General features: G+C 40.8%; 3 protein-coding genes across 6 annotated transcripts; 1 reads left to right on the top strand and 2 right to left on the bottom strand.

Annotated features, from left to right (window-relative positions):
* Positions 1-7: 7 nt before the first annotated feature.
* On the top strand, positions 8-5,347 carry TCTA (T cell leukemia translocation altered). 2 transcript variants are annotated; one of them, XM_087955029.1, is made up of 3 exons: positions 8-270; positions 2,193-2,247; positions 2,378-5,347. In XM_087955029.1, the coding sequence occupies exons 1-3, from the start codon at positions 106-108 to the stop codon at positions 2,569-2,571; spliced, it is 414 nt and encodes a 137-aa protein (XP_087811155.1). In that variant the 5' UTR covers positions 8-105; the 3' UTR covers positions 2,572-5,347. The 2 variants fall into 2 exon arrangements, with proteins under 2 accessions (XP_087811155.1, XP_026529110.1); XM_026673325.2 differs by having other exon boundaries at positions 8-343.
* On the bottom strand, positions 3,996-13,463 carry AMT (aminomethyltransferase). 2 transcript variants are annotated; one of them, XM_026673324.2, is made up of 9 exons: positions 13,326-13,463; positions 10,814-10,981; positions 8,608-8,688; positions 7,468-7,599; positions 7,226-7,304; positions 6,830-6,975; positions 6,353-6,533; positions 5,537-5,692; positions 3,996-4,818 (listed from the first exon to the last, which is right to left on the bottom strand). In XM_026673324.2, the coding sequence occupies exons 1-9, from the start codon at positions 13,419-13,421 to the stop codon at positions 4,640-4,642; spliced, it is 1,218 nt and encodes a 405-aa protein (XP_026529109.1). In that variant the 5' UTR covers positions 13,422-13,463; the 3' UTR covers positions 3,996-4,639. The 2 variants fall into 2 exon arrangements, with proteins under 2 accessions (XP_026529109.1, XP_087811150.1); XM_087955024.1 differs by having other exon boundaries at positions 10,814-10,978.
* Positions 13,464-18,930: 5,467 nt separating this feature from the next.
* Positions 18,931-27,524, bottom strand: NICN1 (nicolin 1, tubulin polyglutamylase complex subunit). 2 transcript variants are annotated; one of them, XM_087955028.1, is made up of 7 exons: positions 27,076-27,524; positions 26,347-26,489; positions 24,896-25,084; positions 23,139-23,252; positions 21,714-21,785; positions 21,429-21,533; positions 18,931-20,611 (listed from the first exon to the last, which is right to left on the bottom strand). In XM_087955028.1, exons 2-7 carry the CDS (start codon positions 26,476-26,478, stop codon positions 20,570-20,572), a joined length of 654 nt encoding a protein of 217 aa, XP_087811154.1. In that variant the 5' UTR covers positions 26,479-26,489; positions 27,076-27,524; the 3' UTR covers positions 18,931-20,569. The 2 variants fall into 2 exon arrangements, with proteins under 2 accessions (XP_087811154.1, XP_026529107.2); XM_026673322.2 differs by having other exon boundaries at positions 27,436-27,524.
* Positions 27,525-27,705: the final 181 nt, after the last annotated feature.

Below are 27,705 nucleotides of genomic sequence, written 5' to 3'. Positions count from 1 at the left end.
CGAGCGCATGCGCAGTGAGGAGCCGCTGACAGTTTTGTTTGGATTTGTGGCGCAGCGCTGAGCCCTGGTGGGTCTCGCCATTGTGCGAGCGGCGAGCCGGGTGTGATGGCGGCGGAGGCTGAGGCAGGGGCCGACCCCGCTTCCGCGGAGTGGGAGGCTCCCACGCGCCTGTTGCGGGCTCTCACCTGGCTCGGCCAGGAGTTCCTGTCGGACTGGGAGGCCCAGGACTTGCGGGCCGCCCTCTTCCAGCTGCTGCTGCTCTGGCTGCTGGTGAGCTTGCTCGGCATCCAGGTGGCCTGGCGGGTCTACGGGAACACCGTCACCAGCCTCTACTACCGGCAAGGTAGGGCCGCCCGCAGAAGCCCCTGCCCTGCCACCCTCCACCCTCCCCCGCCCTGCGCGCACCTGCGATGCGCTCCCGGGGCTCCCACCGTCTCCCGTTGGGTGGTGCTGGCGGGAGGTCAACCGGGGTCTCCCTCCAAGGGTGGCCCCCTGCGTGGAGAACCCGGTCCTGGGAAGGGGCTCGATCTTGACTCGCTGCCTGGCAGCCTTGCGAAAGACCAGATAGGAAGCACAGCCAGAGCGTTCTACTTTAGTGTAGGATTACTTTATTGTAAGGTTTACACGGGCAGAATCGCGCGACTCTCGACATATATCCCTTCCCCGACCTCCATTACAGCCCAAGTAACTGGGGGAGTGGGGTGTCTCTTCTGAAGCCACTTGACCTGTCTACATGGCTGCTGCAGGCTAAGTTGCCTTTTATGCTGACTGTTCCCTTGGCTCCAGCAACCTTTGCCCAAGGTCATTCCCACCTACCATTCCATGGCCCCAAAGAGTGTGTGGTGAAGCCCTGGCCAGAATGACCTGCCAGGCCACAGCGAATTGTTCCAGCCTCACTGGCATCAGAGTTGACCAGGGTGATGGTGGGAGAGAAGCAATATCAAAGAGCGGGTTCTGCCCCATTCCTGAAAGGTCTTTAACTAGTTGCTGGGCAGTTCTGTTACCAAAACTTAGTCTATTCTATCTGTGTTGTTTTTAAAGTACATATTTTTCACTCCATCCTGAATGCCCGTTCTGTTACCAATTTCTCCCCCCTCCCCTCCAGCCATTTGTTAAAAGTATGCACAATGGTTGGGCAACAAGTGTTAGTGTCCTCCTCTATTTGTGATCAAGCATTTCTGATAAAGAGGCATCTTCTAAGGTTAATTTGCACTCTGCAGAAACATGGCACCATTGAATTCTGCAGCGTTATTGAATGGACATTTGTGGATGTGCAGCTCCACCGAAGCTAGTCTTGTCCTAACTCCTCCAACAACACTCCCCTTCCCCAATTGTGAGGACAGTGCCCATGAATAAATACTCTAGAAGTTGATCACAGAGCAAAATGTTCCTATCCTGGGAGGGCATAGCAAGGGGAGGGGGAGGGGGGAAGAGAGTAAAAGTTCTGAAAGTATTTCTTACCCTCGTGTTGTAAAAGCTGAACATTCTCCTACTCTGCAGAATCTATATTTTACCTAGTATGCTCAGAGCGGGCTATGGAATTTTAGCAATGAATTATTGTGAAATGTTGGTGCTTGCGGCTGTAGTTAATTATCTAGTTTAACCTGCCCTTATTCTAGTTTTATTCCGTTTAATAGAGTGTTCATATCAGGTGCTACTGCTTATGGGTGTGTAAATGAGGCTCCAGTTACTGAGAATGACCCTGTGTGACCTGGATGGCTAGGCTGCAGGGGAAATGGAGAGGCCTGACTTTGGAAGAAGCCATTCCCCACCTAATGCCTGACTTGTGCTTTCCAAAGTGCTTGCCAGGTCTTTTCTGTGGTCTTTATAAAAACGGGTTTAGTGAAAGAACACTAGATCTTTGTTTAAAAACTCAGGGTTAGCACTTTCTTGAGAGCACACTAGTTCGGTACTGCACAAATCTAGAAAAGAGAGACAGCTTCTGCTCCTGGGTATTGTTGCTTCCAGAGAACATTGGAGAGTTTCCACTGTGTGCTGACAAATTGTTTTGTGTGGCCATACTTTTTACTATTTATATTCTTTTGGGGTCGGAGTGTTGTGGTACTAGTATCCTTAAAGTCATTTCAGTAAACACCTTGCAAAACAAAAGGGAGGCGGGAGTCCTCCAAGGAGCAGGAGAATAGGAGCTGAAGGATTTACCTGCCCATTCTTATTCTTATTCTTCTTTCCAGGTGCTGGAGGACAGAATGGAGAAACTCCAGATGGCTCTTCACACTTTTCTACGTGGTGAGTTGTTTTATTCGTTGAACGGGTCATCGTTATAATAGCATCCGTGGTTTGGGGCTATCAGCCCAGAAAAAAAACACCGATTGCATTTCTTGAAGGTTTTGATATGGTTTTCTTTTTTTAAATTTAGGGAGAGCTCAAGCAACACAAATACAAAAACACATCGAGAGTAACAGCAGAGGTGACCAAGCCAGGCTCCTGCTGCACCAGGAGCCCAGAGGATGGGGATGCTTGCCTGCCTGCCTGCCCACTCAGAGGCCTTGCGGATTCAGTGCAAAGGGAAAGTGCAATCAAAATTGTCATTTCTCCCATGCTATGGTTTAGTTGCTGGCCATCACTGGTGCTGTGAGGACTGCTCCTATCCGTCCAGTTGCCAAGCTCTGAATCTCAGGATTGCTTTACTCAGGTTCGGGAAGCTGCAATTCCCCTCCCCCAATCCCCTATTACGTTATTTCCATTGTTCTTCTATGTGCCACAAACCTATCTGCAGACTGACCTCCAGCCTATCTTTTCTCAGCATTAAATTGCTGGCAAAGAGACCTCATTTCTTTCTGTTGTGGTTCTTGAAGTCCTGTGGCCCTGAGCCAGCTTCTGCTTAGAAAGGACATAGGCTCATTTTTCCAGTTGAGCATGAATCATCAGTTGCCATCTTATTCTGAGTAGTTGGGGCCTAACAATAAACTGTAGTCTGAGTCAGCAGTAGCCAAGTGTATTGGCTCACAGCTTGAGAACTCCTAAGGTATATGGCCAATCACCGAGAATTCTCAGAGTTCTTCTTTACATTTGGTAGGATTGGAGAAATCTAGCCGGGGCATTTTTTAAAAAAATGTCTTCCTACTTCTGTCAGGTTTGGAGGTAGCGTGGGCTAATGACTTTGTGTAGCTCAACACTTTCTAGAATAGTTCTGCTCATAACCCATAAGCCATTGTGCTTATGGCTTGAAGGACTGAGATGAAGTTGCTCTATAATTGTGTGAACAAAGAGGTGCTGATGCAATACCGAGCTTTTCTTTTCTCTGCCATGTGCTGCCACTTATTGCAGAGTTTGTAATATAGATTATAAAGATGTAATTAAAAGAAAACAAAAGTAGCTTGGTTGTTATTGTAGCCACTGCATGTGAACTGCATTTTATTAGTGAAGGGCCCTGCTACCTACTGAGCAGAAAAGCATCCACATTTTAATTTTTTAAAAAATTGAAGGGGAGGTGTGCCACTTTTCCATATTCTCCTAAATTTCTCTCCATGGAGCTAATATTAATTTTAAATGGAAGCTAACAATGTTTTTGCCCCATCAGCTTCTGTAAATACCGCAGCCTGTTTCTGTTTGGATAGTTTTGGTTCACATATGCTTTCAAGAAAGTGAGGCCTTTATGGATTAAATTAGAAATGAGGTAGTTCTGAACTGTCTGTCAAAGAGGATGGTAGCACTTAGCTGACCTTGGAAAAACTAGACTAACTTGATCCTGTCTAATACTTAGATGGAAGACCACCAGAGAATGCCAGCACTATGAGCTGGCCAGAAAACAAAAAGCAAAAATGACATTTACCAAAGATAACAGCAAACTATTTTATTGTTGCCAGGAAAATTTCATAGATGTGCCCTGAGCTGTATTTCAAGATATTATCTGAAGCCTCCAGCTCAGGAAAAAAAAGCAAAGAAATAAAAGAGGATTTGTCTAAGCTTGAATCACTGCTCCTGCGTATTCTCACAAAACGTGTTGAAGAATTAACAATCCTCTTCTTTAAAAAAAAAAAATGGCTCACAAGTAGTTCTGTGATTTTTTGCTGCAGTGTATCCCTGTGCCTACTGACATTATCTTTGGTATCTAACTACCTGACATTTATTTTTTTTAAAAATCCCAAGGGGCTCATAGGCATTCTCAGAATATAAAAATAGAGAGGGATTACAATCTAGTGTCCATCTACCTAGGAAAAAGACAGCTGATCAGCTGTGAGTCAAAGGGCAGGGTCCTGAAGACGAGAGTTCAAAAGTGGGGAGTATCTTCTTCAGTTTTCCTTCTGCTAAATTAGAATTTTGTTGCTCACCATGCGCTCCAATTTTGTAAGTCTGCCCAGAATATGCTTCCCAAATTCCAATGTGCCTAACCAATCCCCAGAATGTAGCCTAGATTCAACTGTATGTGCATGATCTGAGCTAAATGACTCATGACAGCAACTTAAGCTACTGAGCAGATGAGAGGAATAAAACCAAGTTACTTTTCTGCTTATCGGATCTCAAATATTTCACCTCACACTGCAGTGATCAATCATAGACTGATACAGTCTTCTCTGGGCTCAATTTGTCTTTAGTAGCAGACTCCTCACAGAGTCAAATATCTCTTTGTCTTTTAATACAATGTGATATAAAATTAAAAATATCTGCTGGCGGCAGCTTATTTTATGGTGTAGTAATGGGTAGGTGTAAAGGGCGTTTTGGTCACAAGAGATGGGTAGTTCTTCTTCCTCACCTCTACAGTGAGGGATGTGTTCAGTTTGCTGTATTCACTGTCCACATAGCCCATAGCAATATTCTTCTGCAGGCATGGTGAGGGGCAGCCACTAGTAACTTCACCTAGTGCAAAGAGAAACAGCCAGAGCATTGCTCAATAGGGAGCATACAATTTCTACACATAACAGAAACAACAGGAAACAAAGAGTTCTCAGATTTTCACACTATCCTCCCCCAGTACCCATTAAATTGTTTCCCTTGCATAGTGCCTTCCAGATGTGCTGGAATAATTCCCACAAATTTCAACCAGCATAGTTAGAAGCAGAATCAGCAGATTACAGGGCTTACGGTCTCTACCGAGAAAGATTAACAAAGAGCAACGAACAAAAATGGTGCTTTGGGTAGCAATTAAGAACAAGCAAACAGGGCATGGTAATTTCAAGTTCAGATTGTTACTAGATAACAATAGCCCAATTCAAAGTCAAAATTCAATGTTTTTAGATCAAAACATTTTAAATTTGAATTGTTTTATACATCACAAGTTTATACAACGTTCTATGTGTAAATATGTATCATTTAATTTTGGATGTGTATGTTGTATTGTATGAATCCAGCTGATTGTGATATATTCAATGAAACATTATTATACAAACCTGGCTTGGCATGATACATGAATCCAGTCACTGTATGAAATCAACTACAGCAACAAGTATCATCATCGCATCATCTAAATCAGGAGCAAAGCTGGCTGGGGAATTCTGGGAGTTGAGGTCCTCCAGGCTTAAAAGTTGCCGAGGTTGGAGACCCCTGATCTAGATTTCAGGTCCATCAGACTACCTACCAATTGCCTTGCCCCCTGGGCTAAAAATGGGCACATGCTGTCGGATGGGAGGTCCTGTAGAAGTCAGCCCTACACGCTTCTTTTTCGGTTTCTCTTTAATTTGGGCCAAAATGGTTGAAGCACCAGGGAAATCCATGGCAACACGACGGCGCTTCCCTGGAAGGAAGTCAGAAAAGTACAGCACCATGATAACACTCACTCTTTTATTGTGGATCAGAAGATCCTCCTTTCAGAAGCAACTACTTGCCCTGTATAATTCCCACCCCGTTTATGCTCTGGGTATAAGATCCTGCCAATATTTTATTTTTATTTATTTATTTATTTTGTCAAGCTAAGATATCAGGTATAAGTATAAACATAGTTATGAATACATGAGATGGATACATATAAGAAAAATAAAACAAAAAAGAAACCCTAAAAGAAACAATAGGACAGGGACGGTAGGCACGTTGGTGCGCTTAAGCACGCCCCCTAATAGTCCCAAAGGTGCTTTTTCAAGAGGCAACTTGACTTCCTGGTTTTTCTTTGAAGATGTTTTGCTTTTCATCCAAGAAGCTTCTTCAGCTCCTGGATGCTTCTTGGATGAGAAGTGAAATGTCTTCAAATAAAAACCAAAAAAATCCAGTTGCCTCTTGAAAAAACACCTTTGGGACAACCATGACCTGGATGACTGAGAATCTCCATAGACATTCCTGCCAATATTAAATCTTGGTTTTGTATCCCATCAGCTTGGGGTTGGGTGGACATTGGGCAGTTTGTTCAAGCTTGGCTTTGGCTGGTACAAAAAGAAAATGAAAATCCGATTTGGGTACTTACCAAGAGTCCACACCAGACTGGCCTCCACAGGGGTTGTGTTCTCATCAATGTCATTCCCATAAAGACATAGACCTGCTTCCAGTCGCAAGCTATCCCTAGCTGCAAGTCCAGCCAACCACACAGAAGGGTCCCTAAGCAACAGCTCGGCCAGCTCCACAGCTTGATTCGCAGGGACAGAGATCTAGGCATGAGAGTGCACATTATTTAGTTGGTGTGATTTATTGGCAAAACATTTTCTCACCCTGTGTTTTAATCATCCCAATATCTGGTTTTGACGGGCACTCTTCTTTTTCATTCACATTTATTATTTATTCCCTTTCAACACATTACCTTCCTCTGATCGGATAATAATTTACTGGTAGTCTTTTCTCAAACTGCTTGTCCAACTGGATACCATCTTACCATCTGCTGCTATTGCAAGCCTTTCCCCCAAAGATCCTTATTCCTGCTCACATCTAGAAGCTGTCAATGTGATACCTCTACGCCATCCTCGCCTGTGTAGCCACAGCGTGTCACCCTACAGCCTTGCACTCCAAATACAGCCATCATCGCACTGCTCATGAAGGGTAACTTAGCCAGATCATCTGCCACCCCAGGTTGCAGCACACGGGCCATAGCAGGACCTGGTAGCAGAAAAAACAAAAAAACAGGAAACAAAGACCAGCATGTAGTTTAAGTAGTTCTGGAACTTCACCAAAGTTTAATGAAGAAATTCAGTTCCACATAAAATACAATATTGCATCTCCTATTTCATCTTGTCCAAATGGCTGGCGCTCTAGGAATTCACCTTCTTTCAAGGTGAATGGTTGAAGTAATATTGGCATAAGGTGCTTCTCAGATTCCTAATGGCAGTTCTAAATTTTTTTTATTTACCTTGCAAAGCAAGCAAAGCATTGTCTGACACCTCCAAGTGTACATCATGGCCAGCTGCTTTCATTTCCTTCATCTTGTTCTACAATATGGAGAAAATGGAGAAAATAGTAAGATCAAGATACACATAGAGGATGATGTGCATCCTCTCTTCCTAGTCTATTCTATTTCTGTAACAGAATTTTATTCTTCTTATTTCAGTTTCTTCTACTTCCTCTAGGAATGAAGGGTAATGAGAAACATACCTCCATGAGGGCAAAATCTTTATCCATGCAACCGGCATTAGAGACCACGTATAAGTGCTGGTCTGAGGTGTTGGTCACAATCAAATCATCTATAATGCCGCCCTTCTCATTTGTGAACAGAGAGAGTGTGCCCTGAAAGGAAAGCTAAATTCAGCCAATTCCATTACTGGTCTCAGAGATCAGTTTTCAAGAAAGAGATGCTGAAGCTGAGAGCTGGATACAAAGGCTTAAATAAGCATCAAGCTGGTATCCACAAGTGCATCCCCCCACCCCCGGTCCGCGGACCCCCCTCGCACCGACCAAGCCTTCCCCGGCCCCTGGCTGGCCCCATCCATTAGATACATATCCTTAATCCTGCAATATGACATGAGATTCCATTAAGAGTTAAAGTTCTGTATAAGCTATGCATAGTGTTTATTTCTTAACATCATGACATGGTATCTTGTGTTAAATATTTCACAAATATATGTTTACTGTTCCATTGTTTAAGGCATGAATTAAATTTGTTAAGTAAAAAGGTCAAAACTCTTCAAATGCAAGGCCCTTTTGTATTTTTCAAGACATTGGTTTTAGATGTTGAAGTCAGCCTAAGTTATTCATATCTTTAAAAATAGAGAACCATAATTATGTAATATAGTGGAAATAGTTAATTTAATATCTTCAGTGCAGAATCTATAATGGAGGTTTCAATTATAGCAATCCATCTTCTGCTTAAATATTCATTATCAGGTTATTCCACTTTTGTGGAGTTCACTGCTATTAAGAGTTTCTAATTTTGCCACAGTCTGATTTCTAGTTTCCACACATTGTTCTACATTTTCTGATCTCTAGAGCAGCAGAAATTACGATGGTCCTTTAGATAGTTGAAAACTTGTATCTTAAGCTAATATTCTTTTCACTGTTAAATTATATCCAGTTTTTTCAACCATTCCTTTTAGGACTTCCATTCAGGTCATTATCTGACTATGCACCAGGTTGTCTATGTTCTTCATAAAATGTGGTGATCAGAATTGGTTACCGATCATCCAGATTTGTCAAGCATCAACTAACTAAGCATGGGTTTGATCTTGGATATCTCAATGCCAAATCTGCCATCCTATTGACTGGATATTCCAAGAGATCTACTTGGTTCCATTGTACCTGATCAGGTTTCAGCTCTGCAATATCCCCAACTACTAGACTTTCTATAAACTTCACCCTGTCTCTGCCAAACACTTTAGTCTGTAAGAGAGAAAGAGAGAAATGTTTTATTTCATTTAATCATGATGTTATATTATTACATGACATTTAGGAACAAGGACAACATACTGAGACATCATTTCTGGGCCTACTTAGAATTTAAGAATGTATGTGGTCAGTGGTACTCATGAAGGGTTTAAGAGGATTTATGAAGCTGAGGGCTGAACTGTGGTGTCGTTGAGTAGGGCATTTTCTGCCCCAAAAGAAAACATAAAAGTCATCTACAAAATACAGTGTAAGGATTGTAACAGCTACTGTGTAGGACAGACAGGTAGCATCCATGAACACTAAGTAGCAGTCAGAAGACAAGACGAAAACTGCTTAATCTCGCAACACATGGACAAACTCAGTCCTTTTCAACTGGGAAACTCTGAGCATCCTAGACAAAGTTAAATCCAAAAATGCCAGGGAATTCCTGGAAGTGACATTCGGACAAATCAATCATCAACCGATAAAGATAAACCAATTTGCACACTATTCAAACAACACAATAAAAAAGCTGAAGGAAAGAAAAAGAGCAGAACACATCCTCTCCAGCAGCCAATATGGAGTAATTATTATGTAATTATTGTAATCCAATCAGAGCTGAAGAAGCTTCTTGGATGAGAAGCAAAATGTCTTCAAGGAAAAAACCAGAAAGTCCAGTTGCCTCTTGAAAAAGCACCTTTGGGACAACCATGACCTGGATGACTGAGAATCTCCATAAACATTCACCAATAATATGGTGCAATTAGCAGCTAAGGAAGGATTAACATCAGACAAACAAAAAGCAATACACTAATAAAGGCACTACCAAGGAGAAAACCACACCCCCACAACCAACACTAGGGCAGGGCAGGGCAAAGGCAAGCTACTGTATATAAACAAAGAGCAAAGACCACTCATTAACATCTAACAGGTAAAATGTTACCTAGGAAGGTAATGTCTGCAAGGAATCAGTTAAATTATCCTCTTATCCTACATCTTATACAAATCTCTGCTGCACAAATTATAAAAAACAGAACTACTGGTATAAATCAGAAAATCAAAATAAAATAGTAGAAATTCCCAGGGCTTCTAAGATAATCTGCTTGTCCTAGGAAATGTATATGTTTTTGCCTGACATAACCAAGGCAAAGAGTATCTCTGCAGAGACCATTACAAAGGTGAGGTGCCACAACTAAGAAGGTTTGGTCTCTATTATATCCAGCTGATCTCAATTTAAGGACATTGGGAGGAAAGCTAATGGAATGATACTGGCAAAAGTAATCCATCAGTTTACAATTATTTTCTGTCATGTGGTGCCCTCCAGATTTCTTATGCAGTTTTGGAAATCCAACCTATTTAAAAGACATTGTTCAGGAATAGCTAATATAAACTGATTTGCATTATAGTCATAGATTTTTTTGTATATTAATTCTAGTGTTGGGAAAGCAAGATACCTCATAATAGAAGCTCTAGAAAAGTGAACCCATCTGAAGTATGGTCTCATGCAATGTATACTCAGGAAGTAATGCTGCTTGCATAAAAGTTAGAGTTTTAAAAATGCCTGATATAATACAACTTTCATAGATCTATTCATGGTGGGACATGTATATGTTTAATTTCAAGGTTACTTTGCCTCTTTGATTGAGGACTATATGCCAGAAGTGGGCAGGATTAAAGCAGATATAAGATAGTATCTGCACTGGATAGAGTTCCCTACCTCTTCTTATATAAAAGCATATAGCATTTGCACATACAAATCTTGCAATCTGCCCCCGAATATTGTAGTTGTTGAAAGCTCTCAGGTAGCTTCCCAGTAGTCCTACAAGGCCCATTGTCAGTGACAGAATGCAGAACTCCACCTATTGCAGGATTTCTCAAAAACAAGGGGATTCCATTTCCTAAAATATCAAAAGATGATGGATTCACACATGAAATCAGTACAGTATATGTGGTATATTTGGTTTTGAAAATCGAGCCAGTTGTAGTTTATTCAATAAATTATAGCTTAGCATAGCCCGTGAATTCAATCTTAGCTAAATTAAGATCCAGTTGCTGAGTCTGAAATGGACAACTGGAGACATGAGAGAGGAACTCAAAGACAGCAAGGTGGTGACTTTTAAGCCCTCCCTTCTGACATTACCTGGAGCATATGGGACACATCAAAGAGAGAACAGTGTTGACGGGTGTGGAGATGGGAGTCCAAGTGGCTGTGTGTGTATTGCACAGGAAGGCTCCAGCCTGCAAAGTCCACCATCTTTCCACCATGATGTCGGTGGAAGTCATAGAGAGGCGTCCGTTTCAGGTTCTCCTGTAGAGGAAGGCAATAGATGATTGCCAGAAACTCCCAAGTGATCATTCAGAATGAAGTCAGATTGAGACAGGCCAAGAAACCCATTATTAATCCTACCATAGCTATTGCTGAGTACAGCCTGTTAGGAATATAAGTCACCTAACAGGTATTTGGGTTAGAAATATATAAACCAGGATAAACATTTTGGACTTTGGACTGCCTATCTTTAAGGGAATGCAAGAGCATGCAATTGGGTGTGGTTTCTCAAACAGCCATAAGATGGAGCCAGAAACATGGGTTGTCTTAGTCTGAGTCTCAGAAGAGAGTGTAAGTGTATCTCTGTTTCCTTCTGTTGGAAAGTATTGCCGTTCCTCCATTTCTTCTAATTGACTGATATTACTGGATTTAATGTAAGTCTGTTACTGAACTTTTTTTTGACACTGGACTTTGATATTTGTATTATCCCTGGATGAAAACTGACTGATTTTACCTGTGAATGACTTTGGACTGCCTATTTTGGACTTTGCTTAAACCTTTCTGGAAGTAAAAACCTACATTTACTGTACAGTGTATCTGTGTGCTCTGTGTGTGTATTATTCAAACACTACTCTCAAATACGTCTCCCTGTATGCGCTCATTCTCCTAACGGGGAATTACCTCAACACAGCCCAATTAGAAGGAGGAACACCACTTCGCCCAAACTACTTCACTGCAAAAGCAACAAACCCTCTTTTGTAGCTCTGAGTGTCCCAGAAATCCAGGCATTACATCTTGGTAATCTCTTCGCTATCCATGAAAAACCAAACCTCTGCTCCTGTTTCAGTCTTACCATAAGACTAGCCGCTGGTTCAATTTTCCGATGTGGGAACAGGACAGAGGGGATAGTCTGTCTAAGCTGCCTTCGACCTTTGTAATTAGCCTTGTTTACTCAGTGTGTTATCTCAAGTCCATTGTCAAGGGGACTGCAGTCCTTCTTGCCCTTTGTACCCAACAAGCCTCCTCTGCTCTTTCCTACTTACTGAAGTCCTGTCCATAGGTATATGACTGAGATCGAGTCGTCTGTGTGTACAGAAACAGTAAAAGAGCAAGAGATAAAGCACACTTCCAAAGAACCTGCATGTTAATATGCTACAATTCACACAGTAATTTAGGACAGACATTTTGCCTGGTATTATTTATGAAAAGCAACAGCTGGGGTCAAATTGCCCATAGGTGGAAAGATAAGAAATGCAAATTAGTGCAAATTTCTTTAAATAGATTGAAGGCTTCCTTCTCAGCATCCCTTTCATACAGATCCAATCCTCCCCACTGCACTACAGAAGACCAGAAAGTAAGTTGGTTGTGGCTGATAAGAGAGGAGCAGCAGCAGCAAGGGGCTGGACTAGAAGACCTTCAAGGTCTCTTCCAGCTCTATTCTGATTCAGGAGCAAATATTTTAAGTGGGCTGATTTTCACTGCCAGCAGCTCCAGCCACCTCTTCCCACCTGCAGTTGTTCAGGAGGCAGCCTGTTTTCTGCCTTGTTTTGATTTATGGAAGTACTACTGCCAGCAACTTCAAGCTTCATGTCTTAATTTATGTGCCCAGTCCTACAAGGCCTTCTCCTTCGCTCGTATTATCTGTGGATAGCACTGCTTTTTGACCACCACCACCACCCCACAACCTCCAGACCTGTGTTTAGAAAGTGACCTGCCATACTTGAGCAGTGACAGATGCCAATTAGAACAACAAACACTTCAATGGTGGCATCTCACAGTCAGACACTCTTACAAATGTGTCTCTTGATGCATGCCAAAATGGGGAGTAGGTAGGTGGATGAGGAGTTTCAGGGGGTTTTGCTACTTTCTCTCCTTATTCGGAAAAGCACAACCCTTTGAATTGATTGTCTCCAGGAAACTCCAGGGTATTCGAGGACTCTTTCAAGAAACTCCCACAGAATCCCTTCTCACTAAGAAAGATGCTGGAAAAAGAGGTTCAGTACCCTTATCTCTCTCCTCAAAACTACCTGGCTGCATACAATTCATCAGCGTGAAATAAATTCTGCGCGTGCTCCGGCGCGCTCTCGTGTCCTGTGTTAATTCAAAGGTTTTTGCGTGAAGCGACCTGTCGAAGTCAAATCGGAGGCCTGAACCTTAAGCTCAGTTGTCGGGATGAATGCATGCAGACGTGCGCTACTTTTCTCTCGCCTGCCCCGTCTTCCCTCCCTCCGAAGGCGCAAGTACCCCCGCAGCTTTCTGGAGTTCAGGGACGGAGCTCCGTTTCGCACCGGCAGTTTTAATTCGGCGCGGACCTTTGCCCGCTCGCCCACAAACAGGTAGCCCAACTGCACGCCACCAGCTGCCGCCCACCCTGCCACCGGCTCACCTGCCCAGAAGAATAGCTCCGCTTCCCGCATGCAATCGCCCCGAAGGAGCCCAAGCGCCGGAGCGAAAGTCTTCCAGCAGCCCCAGCCCGCAGCATTTCTCCCCGCCAGCGAACACCCCCCCCCCCCTCGGCTGCTCTGAATCTTATTGACGGACCCTCCCACCTCTGGGCGCCCGGAAGGAGCCTGGGAAATGTAGTCGATCGCATTCCTGGCGATTGCTCCGAGGAACGGCCCGCCCCGCCCAAACCCGGTCGACCAGGCCAGCTGTTAAAAGGAATAGTTGCTGCTGGACGGTCCTGTAGAGCTCAGTTTGTTCAGCATTTCTCCTCTCCGTTTAGAAGGCTGGCGTAAATACAGCAGAGCGAGAGAGCCCACACCTTTCCGACCACCTGGTGCTCACAACGTCTGGCCTTTCATCATCTTTTGTTTTTTGCTTCTTTAAAATGATCTTTTCCGGTCAATTTCAGATCCCATTCTCTGACACCACCCAAGGACATCCTCAGTGTGTAAAATCTGCAAAGTCTTTGACAAAGTCACCTTAGAGGAAAGATAGCTGAGAGACAATGAATTGAGATTAGCAATGATAGCAAAAAAACAGGAGTCCGAAAGCACATTTTCCGACTAATAAACTTTATTTTTTATAATAAAGTTTTATTTGGGTTTTCACACATACAAAATACAAGTAAAACATTTTTTTTGAAAATAGCATGGTCCCGGGTTGCACTTCTTTATACAGACACAAACTCAATTTCATGCTCATTTTTGTGTTCTATTCCATATTTTATTACTATTCTGCATTTTCTATATAGTTTTTCCCCTCTTTTAATTTTCTCAATTTTATTTTGATTATCTCATCTCAATTCAAATCATTATATTTGTACTTTTGTCTGTTCTGTTTCAATTTCATATTATCTTTTCTCATTAAACAAATTTTCTCCTGTAGTTACTAATTGGAGTATGACATCTTTATATCTTTTAATTTTATCCATTCAACTCTTATTTAAACTTCAATATATACTTTAAGGTTATGACATTCATTATAATACATAATACATAACTTCCTATCAAATTCTGCTTGGTACATTCTTATAATACACACTATATTCTTTAAAAAAGGGATTGTAAATTTATGTAATTAAAACCCTCATTCCATTCCAATTCAGTTCTATCATTAATATTCATTAAAGTCTTAACATCTTTAACATTTCTTTTCAATTAAATATCATACTTTCTTAAAGACACGTATAATCTCCATACTTAATTTTTCCCTTATTTCTCTTCACATATGTTTTATAAATCATTAAATATTCATTTTGTTACATTTATTTATTGACAAGCATTCCACTGAATTACGATAGCTATTTTATCAAACATTTTAATCATACATTGTTTCATATTTTCTGAAATTATTTCTATTTCTAATATAACAATACACCGTTTGCCGGCGATAAGCGACTTTTTGCCCTGAAAACATGCCCAATTGGGGGTGCTAACGGGTTTATCGCCGCAAAAGTAATTACACTGCGGCTGAGGCACTTTGGCACATGAACTGAGCGGAGGCTCGAGAGGCCGACCGCTCTGACGCTGTCAGAGGCCGCTGGCGGTCTGTCGCTCCGGGAAGGAAAGGCAAACCAGGAGCCGCTGCTGCCATTGCGCCGCGCCTTCCTTTTGCCTTCCTTCCCGAGGCACGGACTGGGCGGCGGCCAGCAGTACACTTCACAGCCCCAGCCGATACCTCAGCGGGCCCGGCGTGGCCTCGTTCCTGGGAGCTGGGAGAAGGCTGCTCCTTCGGCTCACGGATCACGGTGCCAAAGTGCCTCAAAAAAAAAAAAAAGTGCAAAAGTGGAAGCGCGGAAGAGGGGGAGATATAACAAACATATTTTGAGGGAAATGTTGGGGTCTCTACTGGTCGCTATACGCCATACTTATCTTATGTACCTTTGCAGAATCCCTTTTTCAATTAGGTTTTCATCCATTATCTCTAAATAGGCCCTGTTTATATTTTGTTTCTGTCCTTTATAACTTTTTTTCCTTTCTTTCTTCCCTCTCTTCTTCTCCCTCCCCTTTTTACCCCCTTGTCTCTCTACTTCTAATTCTCTCTTCTGCATTTCCCTCTTCTGTTGCTTTCTGATTTTATACTTATTTTTTCCCTCTATTCTTTTTCTGGGTTGTTTTTCCCAATCTTAAACTTTCCATTCTCTTTCCCCCCCTTTCCTTCCTCCCCCCACCTGAGATTACTTGTTCATTAAAGATGGCTTCTGCTTTGTCCCAATCTTCTTGTGCTGCAGGCATTTCTTGTTGTTTCTCATAGTTCCAAATCTCAATTTCCAAGAACTGAAATACGAAGCCAAAAGAACCTCTCCCTTCTTGTGCATCTTCTTTGTACTTTTTAAGTTCCATTTTCAGTTCTTCTAAAAGTGGAGCCATTTTAAACACTTTTAAACAACCACCCGATTGATTTTAATCATTCAAATGCAGTAACCAAGAATCCAGAGATCACCAAATAATCCAGATAGTCCCAAGCTATTTCTTCTTATTTCTTTTTTCATTTTCTCTTCCTGGGGTTTTACTATTTTGTTGCTATGTTTCAGTTAAGATGTATCTTTTGAAAGTCTTATTGAGATTTTACTGTAGGTTCTTTTTAATTCCAGGCAGTCTCCTCCCTTCCAGATCCTGCCCTTTTATTCTTTTTCTCTCCTTTCCTGTTTTCAAAAGCTTTTAATTATCCGGAAATCTTTATTATCCCTTTGACTTTTTATTTCAGCATTAAATGCCTATTAATGTCAAAGTGATTTTTTTTTCCAATTCCTTGCTTAAGTCTCTTAGCTGTCAGTATAGGAAGAGGAGAAAAAAACCACACCAAATCCTTTCCCTTTTCTCTCTCCTTCACTGCTTAGAAATCTTCTTTGGGAACAGTGTTATATTTTTTTTCAACAGTTTAAATTCCAGGGTACCTTATTTGTTGCTTTTGCTGTTTGACCCGGTCAACCAAAACTTTCTCTTCTTATCTTCCTCCTGCACATTCTTTTCCGGTCGAGTTCTTCTTTGTGGTAGCCATTTCTGACCACCGCTGCAACCGCCTTTGGGAAAGGGAGTAATGGCCATCTGAGGAGGAGAGATGTGGCTCTCCTCAACCCTGCAGGCAGTCTCCCCCTTCTTCACCACCTCTACCCCGAAACCCCGAAACCAGCCAGCTCGGGGAGCTCCAGTGGCAAGCATGGATCGAAACCACACAGAGTTGCGGTTTCGGTCTGTCGCCGAAGAAGCTCAAACCGGAAACCCCCGACTAATAAACTTTATTAAAAGGCATCATGAAAGCTTATACCTTTTAATAAAATGTGTTACTTGGAAAAGATGTTCGGAGACTTTTTTGGGTTGGGGAGGCAACATAGTTCATTTCCAGCATCTGCAATGGAGACAGTACATTTCATGCTGGTATCGTTTTCTGGAGATTCAAGGTTAGACCGATAATTCTTTTAAGTCAGGCTATTGGTGCTACTAGTCTTGATGGTCTTTTAGTTTACTATCTTAGGTTATTACCAACAGGCAGTAACACCTGACCCAAGTGTCCTGTATGCATCTGGTTGGCCACAGGGTGACACACAATGCTGGATTAGCTGCAGTGGTGGGATTCAAATAATTTAACAACTGGTTCTCTGCCCTAATGATTTCTTCCAACAAGCAGTTCCCCAAACTGCTCAGAAAGTTAACAACCGGTTCTCCTGAAGTGGTGCGAACTGGCTGAATCCCACCACTGATTAGCTGGACCTTCATCCTTATGTTCCAGTAAGGACAGCATAGGGCAATTTTTCCCCTCTCCCATTTGTGTGAACTGCATCATTTCCTTTGATGACATCTACTTATTTCAGCTGCCTCTTATTTTTCTCCTACTAAATGGGTTACAGTTATGGAATGTTTGACAGTAAATTTATGCACTCATGTCATGACCACAAGGGTGCTGCACCAATTGATTATGTCTGTGGCAGGCAAAAACTTTTAGGACACAATATTATATCACTAGTAACAGGCAAAAAGGAACTAGAGCCAAAAAAAGACAGAAAACAGGCCGTTTAAAATACCCCCCTCCCTCCCCAGCATGCAAGTTTTCCAGGACCTCCATGAGCTTTTGGAAAGTAAGCCTGTCTTGCTCATAGGCTGAGGATGAGCTGAACCATCATAAGGATGAGGAGAGGAATATAGTCAAGTTTCTACAGGTGTCAAAATCTGCAAGTTGCAAGGTGTGGATTGTAACTGAAGTCCTGCCCCACTTTTGTTTGCAGCAATGTTGATTAGTGCTGCATCTTTTTATCTTTCAGATTTTGACACCTCCCACAAACACCTATGAATACTGCCTTTCTCAATCACTCTTTAAAACTACCTAAATGGATAGTTGTTATATATACACCAAACAGCATGTATCAGTCTGATATCCATTCACTCCATTTGAGAGATTCTTGGTAACCGTGTTCTTTTATTGCCTGCTTCAGACAGTAATGGAAATGGCAAGATAGATGCCAAGAATCCTAAGCCTTGTTCCACACAAGGAACTCTTGGAGTGGCCACCAAGCTCATTTCAAGGTGTTTGGTTGCAAGGCATTCATCCTTGTTTATACAACTGGGTTCACATAGCTCATGCTTTTTTATGGTTCGTTGAATAATCCAGAATTATCTGGATTCACATGACATTGAGGCTAGTCAAACATTGCCATGATGTAGGCTTTTTTGGTTTGGGGTCTATCTAGCATTTGTGATTTGTAAGCTGAGATTTATGATAATGTGTGTTGTATGAGTCTAACCAGTTCAGAGAATACCATAGGTTTATTCTTGTATATCCTAACCATTAATAAGTGCACAAATCAAGCTATCTGGGTTCACACAACATGCTGACCTAAAATGAAAATGCAAAACCAAACCAACCACATTAGTTCTCTACTGAACTCATGCATACCCATGAATATTGACTGAAGGACTCTAAAGTTTATCAATAGAGATACAGCATTCAAAATCTCTAGAGAAATCAAAACAGATGTCAAAGAGGGGGAAATTTCTACACCTACTGAGTTGGACTTTAACTTCCACTGTCCCCAATTATTATGTCATCCGTGGAAGACAGAACCCATTAACATCCACAGGATGCAGGCTCCTGTATAAAAATAAATGCTGAAGAGTATACATTCACTAAGCTCAGGAATGTAACTGAGAACTGCACACATCTAAAATCGTCAAAAATGATAACATAACAGTATTATCCATTCAAATGCTGTACATGTGAACAAAAGCACTGATTTGCTGTCATATTTAATACTGGCATCTTGCTGAAAAGTTCAACAGGTCATATATTCAGCATTTGGTGTTTAAGAATTTTATACAGAATGTGAAATTAATGAATATAGTCTGCCCACAGTATTGAAATTACAGATCTCTGAATATTTATTAGTTTTTGCTTCAATTATTCTATTGCTGTGATAACATTTAAAATAGAGAAGCAAAATCATTATTTCAGAATCATAGAGTGCAAATTATTTTTCAGAACTTCAACATAAATGCAAGAATCACAGAGGCGAAAAATGAAATTACTCAGGAGCAATCATTTAAAGTAAAGAGTATAGTAGATGAAAGATCTGTCTTTTTTATTGGGCAGATAATTTAAGACTTTATCTCATCTTTGCTACTTTTGTTTTTCATCTCTCATGTATTTGGGAACTCTGTTCTGATAAAAACATGGCAGTAGTATTTCCTTCCACTTCAACTCTCGGAATAGCCTCCTCCTCTTTCTGCCAATAAGCAGAAATAAATATATGACCCCGACAGCAGGAAATAAAGCAAACCTTGATAGATGGAAGGCAGATTTTTTTTATACCAATAATGGCACTAGCAATGAAACCATCTCCACTGGATGGCTGGAAGGAATCAGCCTCAAAGCTCCCCCTTTTTGCCCCAGAAACTATATTAAAAACCAAAGAAAAGAAATTAAGGCATGTATTCCATATGTATCTGGAACAAAAAATTATGTGCAGCCTTTAGGATCAAAAATATTTCCCATGTGTTTACAATGTATCATTATATAATACGTAGCTTTTCATTTATTTGTGACCTCTTAAATCTGGCTAAGTATTCCACTGAGATACATAACCCTGACAGAGTGCATTGGAAGTCTATTACAATCCTTTCCAACAATAAATAATTAACATAAATAATAAATAATAGGAAGGGCATAACAGACATACAGAAAGATGTACAGATACTCCAAAATGTAATACTTTTTTAAAAATCACATACATCCCATTGCAGAAATTTACAGTATATTGTTCTACAGTTTGATATTTCTGACAACTACAAATTATGACAAGGATTGTTCTTCACAAGGAAAATGATTTTCTGTAGAAATCATACAGTACGATGCTATAGATAAGTCGTTCAGTAGCTTGAATGAAGATGCTCAAATATCTTCTTGGTAATTGTCAAACCAACCTCCAAAAGGCAGTTTTCAGATGTGCTTTGCAGATACAATTTATTTAAAATTCTTTGACATGAGACAAAATGAATCAAACTTTCCCTTTCATTTAACCAAGTTCAACACTCATTGGACATAGAATATTGGGATAGAAAATTTATGATAAAACTTAGCTTTCTACCACCTCAGTCCCTCCAAGAATACTAGTGTCATGGTTTTAGCATGATGCAACGTTTTCTTTTTGAAGTCTACACACATATGAAAAGACTTACGTTCTGTAATTATAAGTGAGGTAGACAGCCACATACATCTCTATACCTGGCATTTTTTTTAGAATTGCTCTTTTTCAATCTTAGACCCCAATATCCAGAGTCTTTTCGTCCTTCTTATATCTCAAGTCACTATTAGAAAAAGGAAGGATCCCTTTCCTCCATGCTCCAAGTACCAGATTCTTGAATATATTTCATTTTGTCTTAAAAAGAAACATATATCATGCAGCAAGGCAGATGGAAAAGTAGATCAGGAGAGAAATAGCCCTAATTAGGCAGCTTCAGTTTAGGTAATCTAACTTTCCAGGGTTCAGTGCAAGATATAGGTTTGAAAACCAGATTACCACAGAACTGAAACCAGAACCTAACTGGATAATTGTTGGAACATGAAACTGGAACACAGAAGCAATCAAGTCTTAATCTTCGTGCTCCTGCTTAATCTTCCTTCTTCCTGTTCAGGCCAGATTACAATGCAGGATGCAGCTCTGCTTGGAAGCCTTGCTTCCTGTCTTGAAACCGTTCAAGTATAAGAAAGTAGATTAAGGTCATAGGAGTCTTCTATCTGAAATACATATAAGAAACAAGTCAACAAGTTGAGCACACTGAAGAATCCCCCCTGCCCCCTTTTGCATAGATCCAATACTGTGTTCTTCCTCCCTCTCCCGATTTAGACAATGTAATCCGTGGGAAGAAAGCTGAACTGGGACTCAAGCAGTGCTTAACTGGTCTTGGACTCTCATCAGCTCAAACAAACATGGTTAATGAACAGAGTTGTTAAAATATGCACATTAACACTGAAAGGACCATAGGGACAAAGATTATACCAATTCAAATTGACAGCCTAAAACAGGGGTCTTCAAACTTGACAGCTTTAGGACGTGTGGACTTCAACTCCCAGAATTCCTCCTCCGGTCATGTTAGCTCAGGAATTCTGGGAGTTGAAGTCCACAAGTCTTAAACTTGCCAAGTTTGAAGACCCTTGGCCTAAAGGATGATGAACTTTGACCAGTTATTATATCTTACCTTAATCTGTTTCAAGTTAGCCTGGAAAACAATGCTAAACCAGTCTAAGTTCCTTAAAGGAACATGTCATGTAAATAGCAATTGCATACTAGATGGATTACACCTCCTTCCCCAATTAGGATGGTTATCATTCTGTCCATTTTAGCAGCCACTACTTTTATAGGTATGCATTTTTGATACAACTCAGTAAGGGTCTTTGAATGTTACTGCAGAAGCTCTGTGGATAAATATCTTAAAAGAGGCTTTGTGTAGAGAAAGCGGGGTACTTTACCCACTTGCAGTACTTAGAGGTTCTGACTGTTTTTCAGTAATAATTACACTTCTAAGACAAGAAGCAGAAGAATAGAGAAACTAACATCAAAGCGCCCAATTCGTGCTACTGGTTGGTTGGCCTGGAGCATCTCCGTTAAAATCCACATTTGCTGCAGTTCAGAAGACACTCTGTCAGCATCAGGAAGTCCCTGAAAGCAAAGAATAACTATATTCATATATGCAGTTCTCTACTGATTTTGCTCTTGCAAAACCAACTTTGTTTCCTCTCTAGGAGCTGCTAACAATCAACAGCCAAACTAAGCTTATATATCTTTAATATGTCTGTATTCTCAGAAGAAGAAGAAACCTATCTCAGTAATAATACTTACATCGTGTAAGCTTGTTGGCTGTTCCTGAGGAGAAGGATGAGAAAGCCAGGCTGGAAAGCCTTTCTGTGGACTCTGTAAAGAGGAGAAGGCAGTCCCAGAGAAACACACAACAAAATCAGGCAACATACACACCACACTCCATCTTCACCATTCACTTTCCTAGAACTGGTGATTAGGAAGATTTACTTTTAAAGGTATTTATTTCAACTGTTTCCAAGTATATCAAACCATTAGGAATTATATTATTTTACAGATAAGGAGTAAGAGCTACAAAGTACAACTTTTCCTTATCTGAACAAAAAAACCTCCTTCAGAAAAAAAATGTCAGCCTCAGATTTTCACCTAATCTGTATGTTGAAATTAATACTAGGTCTTATGCACACTAAGTAATATAGGCAGTTACTTTCCTCAACATTACTAATTATAAATGTTACCATTAGTATATTATGAATCTGGCAGAAAGAAGTAATTACCATACTTGCTCTATGAATGTCAGGGATACGTGGACAAAAATAAAACCCTTGAGTCAAAGTTCAACTTCAATGCAAAATGACACAAGCAAGTAACTAGCTAACAAACAAGCAAATAAACAAGTTCACTTCAATACAAATAGTCCTCGCTTCATCAAGCAAACATTCAGAGTTACAATGGTGCTGAAAAAATAACTTTATGGCCTATTTACATTCCTCACAGCATCCCTTGTTCATCACCATTAGAGTCAATATGTGTTGTCTTTGTCTGATGTGTGGTGCCCCTCCCACTTGAAGAACAGAGAAAGTGATTAGAACAGAATATGCTTGCTCTTTTACTAATCAAAAGCAATGCAATTACACCAGCAGCCTGGGAGATGCAAGCCAGCTACACAAAAAGCTTACAGTACTTTCTTGAAATTTCTTGCATTCCAATCTGCTGGGAGAATGAGAAAAAAGTAAGTGATTCCTGCTGTCAATGTCTCCTTTGCTTGACTTCCCATTGCAGAGTGGAGAGATTAGAGCAAAGATCTCCAAACTTGGCAATTTAAGGCTTGTGGACTTCAACTCCCAGAATTCTCCAGCCAGCATAGTTGGGAGTTGAAGTTCATAAGTCTTAAAAGTTGCCACATTTGGGGAGCTTTTAAGAGAGTAAGCTGCTCTTCTACACATCAAAGGCAATATAGCTGCAGCTGTGGGAAAGGGTCAGGCAAAGGACAGATTGAACTAGGACTACCTGAATAAGGATGGTTGGGAATAGGTATCCCTCCAAATATTGTAAATCAAGGCTGAGTGTCCTCAGCCAGTTTGACCAATGATATAGGATACTGCAGTTGCAACTTAGCAACATGTTTAGTTTCCCACCTTTTAAACATATTTGCAAGTCACTGCAAAGACCCTGGGAGGATCAGAACAACTGCTAGACTCATATTTTGACAAAAAATTTAATATGTACCTTCTGACACAAAGAAAAAAGCTGCAGCTCCTCAATTGTAAAATGCAACCATACTGGAGAAGGTTGGCGCAGGATGAAACGCATGGCAGCCACCTGATCCACATCACAAAGCATCTAGCAAAACATGAAGACAAAGGATTACTGAATCATATATACCTACATAATTAGCAGAAACTTGATAATGAAATTAAATTATGGTATAAGTACATACTATTAATTATTATGGAATTAGATGATTGGGAAACATTGATAAATTTTGTTTGGCACTAGGGAAACAATAACATTTTGTTTAGATCCAGGAACAAATCATTACATTCAGGAAATTCTGCTACACCATTCTAATATCAGCTACAGTTTAGAAGGAAAAAAAAAACCCTAAACCAGTAGTGGGCTTAACCTGGTCCCAATGTCTCCTTAGCAGCAGCTAGCATGGAACATCCCACTGGCCCACTCCCCATCTTCCCACTGCCTTCTCTTTCCTCAGCCACTGCCTACACCCACAATGAAACATCCTACCTACCCCACTACCCACAACCACCTTCTCTACACAGGAGTAAGTGAATGTTCCAGAATGTTCCAGAATGCATCCTTCATTCATTTTAGGCAACAAGAAAACTCAATAAGTTTGACCCACATCCCACAGAAGTTGAAATCATATTCGGCTATAAACACAGAAACAAGAATAGCAGCTATAGATATAAAATAAAAATGTGTCTACTACTTGAAAAAAATATTAACATAGACTGAGACAAAATATTAAAATGTGGAGATATAGCGCTGAGAACAAATACACTGTCAAGGCCATAACTGTTCTACTTGTAATATGTGGCTGTAAGAACTGACCACCAGAAAGGCTGAATGAAGAAAAAAAACCCACAAAGAGAGATCCATGGTATTTTTATACAAAAGAGTGTATAATTTTGATGTAAGATTAAATAAAACCAGACCACTCACTTGAAGCATTAATAAGGAAGTTAAAGAATGCGGTATGTACACACACACACACACACACAAACACGTAGCGCGCACACATTCACACAATATATGAACAAAAATCATTGCAGAAGATCTTGTTTGAAAAAAACAAAGCTAATTGGAACATAGGTAAAAAGAAGTGAAAGTAGCTAAATACTATAACTGATGATGAAACACTATGTAGCTACTGTTAAGACTTACCTAGTAAGTCATTTAAAAGAAAATGTTCTGACATTTAAAGAGTATTTCTTTATGCAAACAACCTAATGCTCATTTTAAACTCAAAGACAGATTGCTTAATTTTAAAACCTGTAATGTTGAGAAGTCAAAGGTGGCATTTGGGGAGAAAATAAAAATGCACAAATGAACAGTTAGTGAACGTAATATAGAACAAGTTCCTTCATACTGATATCTGAGCATTCTTTTTACATCTTCAGGCAGTAAAATAAAAGTAAAACTGATCAACGATTGGAATGATTATGGTTGATTTTGGCAGACAAGTTGAGAGTGTTAAATCTCCAAAATACAAACCCCACTAAGCTAATTCCATTTTTTTTTAATGCAGAAGAGATATAAAGGATTCCTACACCTCATGATGAGAAACTTTTCCTAATCAAGTTCATTAGAACTATTTCCTTTCTGCATGTGGAAACATTTCCAAAACAGAATACTTGATAGGGCATTTAATAACTAGATTATTCTTGTTTCCAGACCTATAGTACATTATTCCTTTGGAGCAAATGAAATTCCCCTCTTCCCCAGTAAGAAATTGAAATCCTGACCTGATGTCTGGAAATAGAAAAGTAGTTTTGGGAACCCTCTTCTGTATGTGGGTTAGGCATCAAACAAAAATTACGTAGGCAAGTAACCCATTTGGAAGGGCTTTCATTTCCATCATCTGCAGAACTTTGCCGCTGTACTCGAAGGGTCAAAAAGGCAGTATAGTAATTTCTGAATGCAATTGCCTGTAACTGAAATAAAACAAGTACTGATTGAATCCACAGCAAGCAAGATATAACACAGTGAAGAGAATATAGAGAAAACTTTCATAAATATTTTTTGTTTCTTAGAACATCTCCAGTAATAAGTCTTTAAATAAATGTTCTATATTGCTTATAGAAGCAAAGAGAAACAATTTTGATTTGGAACTATCAACTGAGTAAATTAGAGATATAAATTTTGGAATAGGAACTTCTGGCTCACAGATATCCTTAGCTTTGAGATTTAAATCAATTTCAACTTTTGAATAACACTGGTCTACAAGGAGAAAGCCTCAGAAATAAAAGCAGCTTAATTTTACCAGAATTGGGTTACTAATAAAGGAAAATTAAGTCCTGCATATTAATTGGCTTCAGTTTCCAAGATACAGCTTCTGGTCAAAATTGCATCAAAATAATGAGGGGGATGTGCGATTATGCTCCATAACGTTTCTGCAAAATGTGTTAGAGCAGTGAGAATGGTGCCACAACAATCATAAATTTATCTTTATTGATATCAATAACATAACTTTCCATTCATTTATTGGTTTTTCATGTAACATTTTCATGTTTATTGTATCAAAAATTGACAAGCTCTAACATCAGATTAAACGACATGGTTCCATCTTTATGCGGTATCTAAACTTCGCCTTCTGGCTTTTCTCTTGTGAACTGCAGTAGGATTATCCCTGGGGAGATTCCAGCAGTAATCGGCAAGCATGGATGGACTCCATTTCCCTGGGTATCTTTTCTCCATGCCTGCAATATCCTGGTGGAATCTCTCCTCATGCTCATCACTCATTGCCTCACAGTTCAAAGGGAAATAGTCTAAATGTGAGTGTAAGAAGATACTTTTTTTTTTGCACCAAGTGCCTTTCGGACCTAAGCAAATTTTCCACGTGATTTTTCAGTCATCTTCCTTGCTGTTCTCAAAATGAAGATAAATTTATATACTTCCATATGGTATCATTTTCATTGTTCTACCGTACCTTGTCAAGAAGTTACGAGGCATCATGATCATTAGACACCTCCTACCTTGTAGGCAAATACACTGGACTGTGTATAAATCTTTATTGTGAAATATCCTGAAAACTTTAGCCAACCGGCACCTTTATCATCTGTTTTCGAATTCATCTAATCAAAATATATAAAATTAACACATTTTATCTCGGAGGTTGATAATTTCCCAAAATGTGTAGACCAGTGTAATTTATCCATTGTGCATCCTTTGACATCTGCTTTTCTTTCACACTTACATCAGTGGTCTGAGAGTGTGGAAATGAAACATCAATCACCAGAACACCAGGCCGGCCTATCTCGCTCTTCATGTCTCCCACTTGCAGTACTACTGGGTTCTTAATGGCGCATGGGACGGGCTCCAGTGCCATGGTTCCTCACTCTGGAACAAAGTAACAGCTTCAATAAAATGGCATACAACCATCACAACCATTACTTCACTATATTACATAAAGGCATCCTATGCTAAAGAGATTTCCATTTTTTCTATGGTTAGAAGGCAGTACTGCCAGCTACTTCTGCTGACTGCTGGCTGCCAGCAGTTCGATTCTCACCAGCTCAAGGCTGACTCAGCCTTCCATCCTTCAGAGTTTGGTAAAATGAGGACCCAGATTGTGTGTGTGTGTGTGTGTGGGCAATATGCTGACTCTGTAAACTGCTTAGAGAGGGTTGTAAGGTATATAAGGCTAAGATCTATTTCCCACCCTTACTGGATGAGGATTTTTTTTTCAAAATGCAAATCCTTCCTCAGAAGCATTAAAAGTTTGCCATTAATCAAAGTGTTTTTGCTATTTATTTTATTTTTATTTATACACCCTTCCAGTGCTTTTCATAACATACAGTAGGACATTGTCCCAGGAAATCCTATTCAGTCAAATCACCCAAGCGGCTATTTCAGCTACCTGATGCTGCTACTAGTTATGAAAAGTTTAAATAAACTCGACAGCTAGAAATCTACGCGGCCTTACCTCTATCCCTTGAAACTCAAACAACGACGACACTCTCCGACCCTGCTGGCTTCCGTGTTATTAACAGGGCAGGTGGGACTCGGGACGGCTCATCAAAGGCAAAGGTCATTAGCCCGCACTAGCGGCAGACAGACAGATGACGGGCGGGAAAGGGAGCGAAGTGGGGTCCTCCCAATGGCCGTGACTTCACACACAACTTGGGAACACCAACGACGCGTCTGCTCCCGACAGCCCGATTACGAACACGGCTCTGCCGCCCTGTCTTCTCCACCCGCCTCCTTCCCGCTTGACAGACTGCGAAGGGGTTCCCCGGCGTCTCTAAGCTCAATGCCGCTTCCACCACGGCCGCCCCGCGCTTACCGCGGTTGCCACCGCCGCCGCCGCGAGCTTTCCTGAGGCGGAGCTCTCGTTGCTAAGGTTCGCGTCGTATTTCGAACCGCGGATGACGTAGCACATCCGTTCGACGGCACACAGGAAATCCGCCCCCCCCCCCCACGAAAGGCGGGACTTGCCACCTCTTAACTGTATAGCGAAAGCAAGCGACGTGTCCAAAGCCAGCTCCGGCCCTTTTTTTAATCTGACGCAAATGGCCGCCTCACAGCCGATCCCGCATTGCTACGGCAACACGGT

This window comes from Notechis scutatus, chromosome 2 (genome assembly GCF_049901735.1).
Source record: "Notechis scutatus isolate UNSWTSFEM ecotype Mainland chromosome 2, rNotScu1.2, whole genome shotgun sequence".
In the NCBI taxonomy this organism is placed as follows: domain Eukaryota; kingdom Metazoa; phylum Chordata; class Lepidosauria; order Squamata; family Elapidae; genus Notechis; species Notechis scutatus.
The sequence above is the reverse complement of the archived record's forward strand: the minus strand, read 5'-3'. Positions and strand labels throughout refer to the sequence as shown.

What these genes read in the sequence shown, in the direction of transcription:
- TCTA (XM_087955029.1), top strand. Translation starts at nt 106, where the DNA reads ATGGCGGCGGAGGCTGAGGCAGGGGCCGACCCCGCTTCCGCGGAGTGG. An exon ending in TGCTGCTGCTCTGGCTGCTG is followed by an intron (nt 271 to 2,192) that starts GTGAGCTTGCTC and finishes TCTTCTTTCCAG; the next exon opens with GTGCTGGAGGACAGAATGGA. An exon ending in TCTTCACACTTTTCTACGTG is followed by an intron (nt 2,248 to 2,377) that starts GTGAGTTGTTTT and finishes TTTTAAATTTAG; the next exon opens with GGAGAGCTCAAGCAACACAA.
- AMT (XM_026673324.2), bottom strand. Translation starts at nt 13,421, where the DNA reads ATGCTGCGGGCTGGGGCTGCTGGAAGACTTTCGCTCCGGCGCTTGGGC. An exon ending in CAGGCGAGGATGGCGTAGAG is followed by an intron (nt 6,534 to 6,829) that starts GTATCACATTGA and finishes TCTCATGCCTAG; the next exon opens with ATCTCTGTCCCTGCGAATCA. An exon ending in CCCAGGGGGCAAGGCAATTG is followed by an intron (nt 4,819 to 5,536) that starts GTAGGTAGTCTG and finishes TCTTTGCACTAG; the next exon opens with GTGAAGTTACTAGTGGCTGC.
- NICN1 (XM_087955028.1), bottom strand. Translation starts at nt 26,478, where the DNA reads ATGGCACTGGAGCCCGTCCCATGCGCCATTAAGAACCCAGTAGTACTG. An exon ending in TTTCTATTTCCAGACATCAG is followed by an intron (nt 23,253 to 24,895) that starts GTCAGGATTTCA and finishes ATGTTTTGCTAG; the next exon opens with ATGCTTTGTGATGTGGATCA. An exon ending in AGCCAACAAGCTTACACGAT is followed by an intron (nt 21,534 to 21,713) that starts GTAAGTATTATT and finishes CTTTGCTTTCAG; the next exon opens with GGACTTCCTGATGCTGACAG.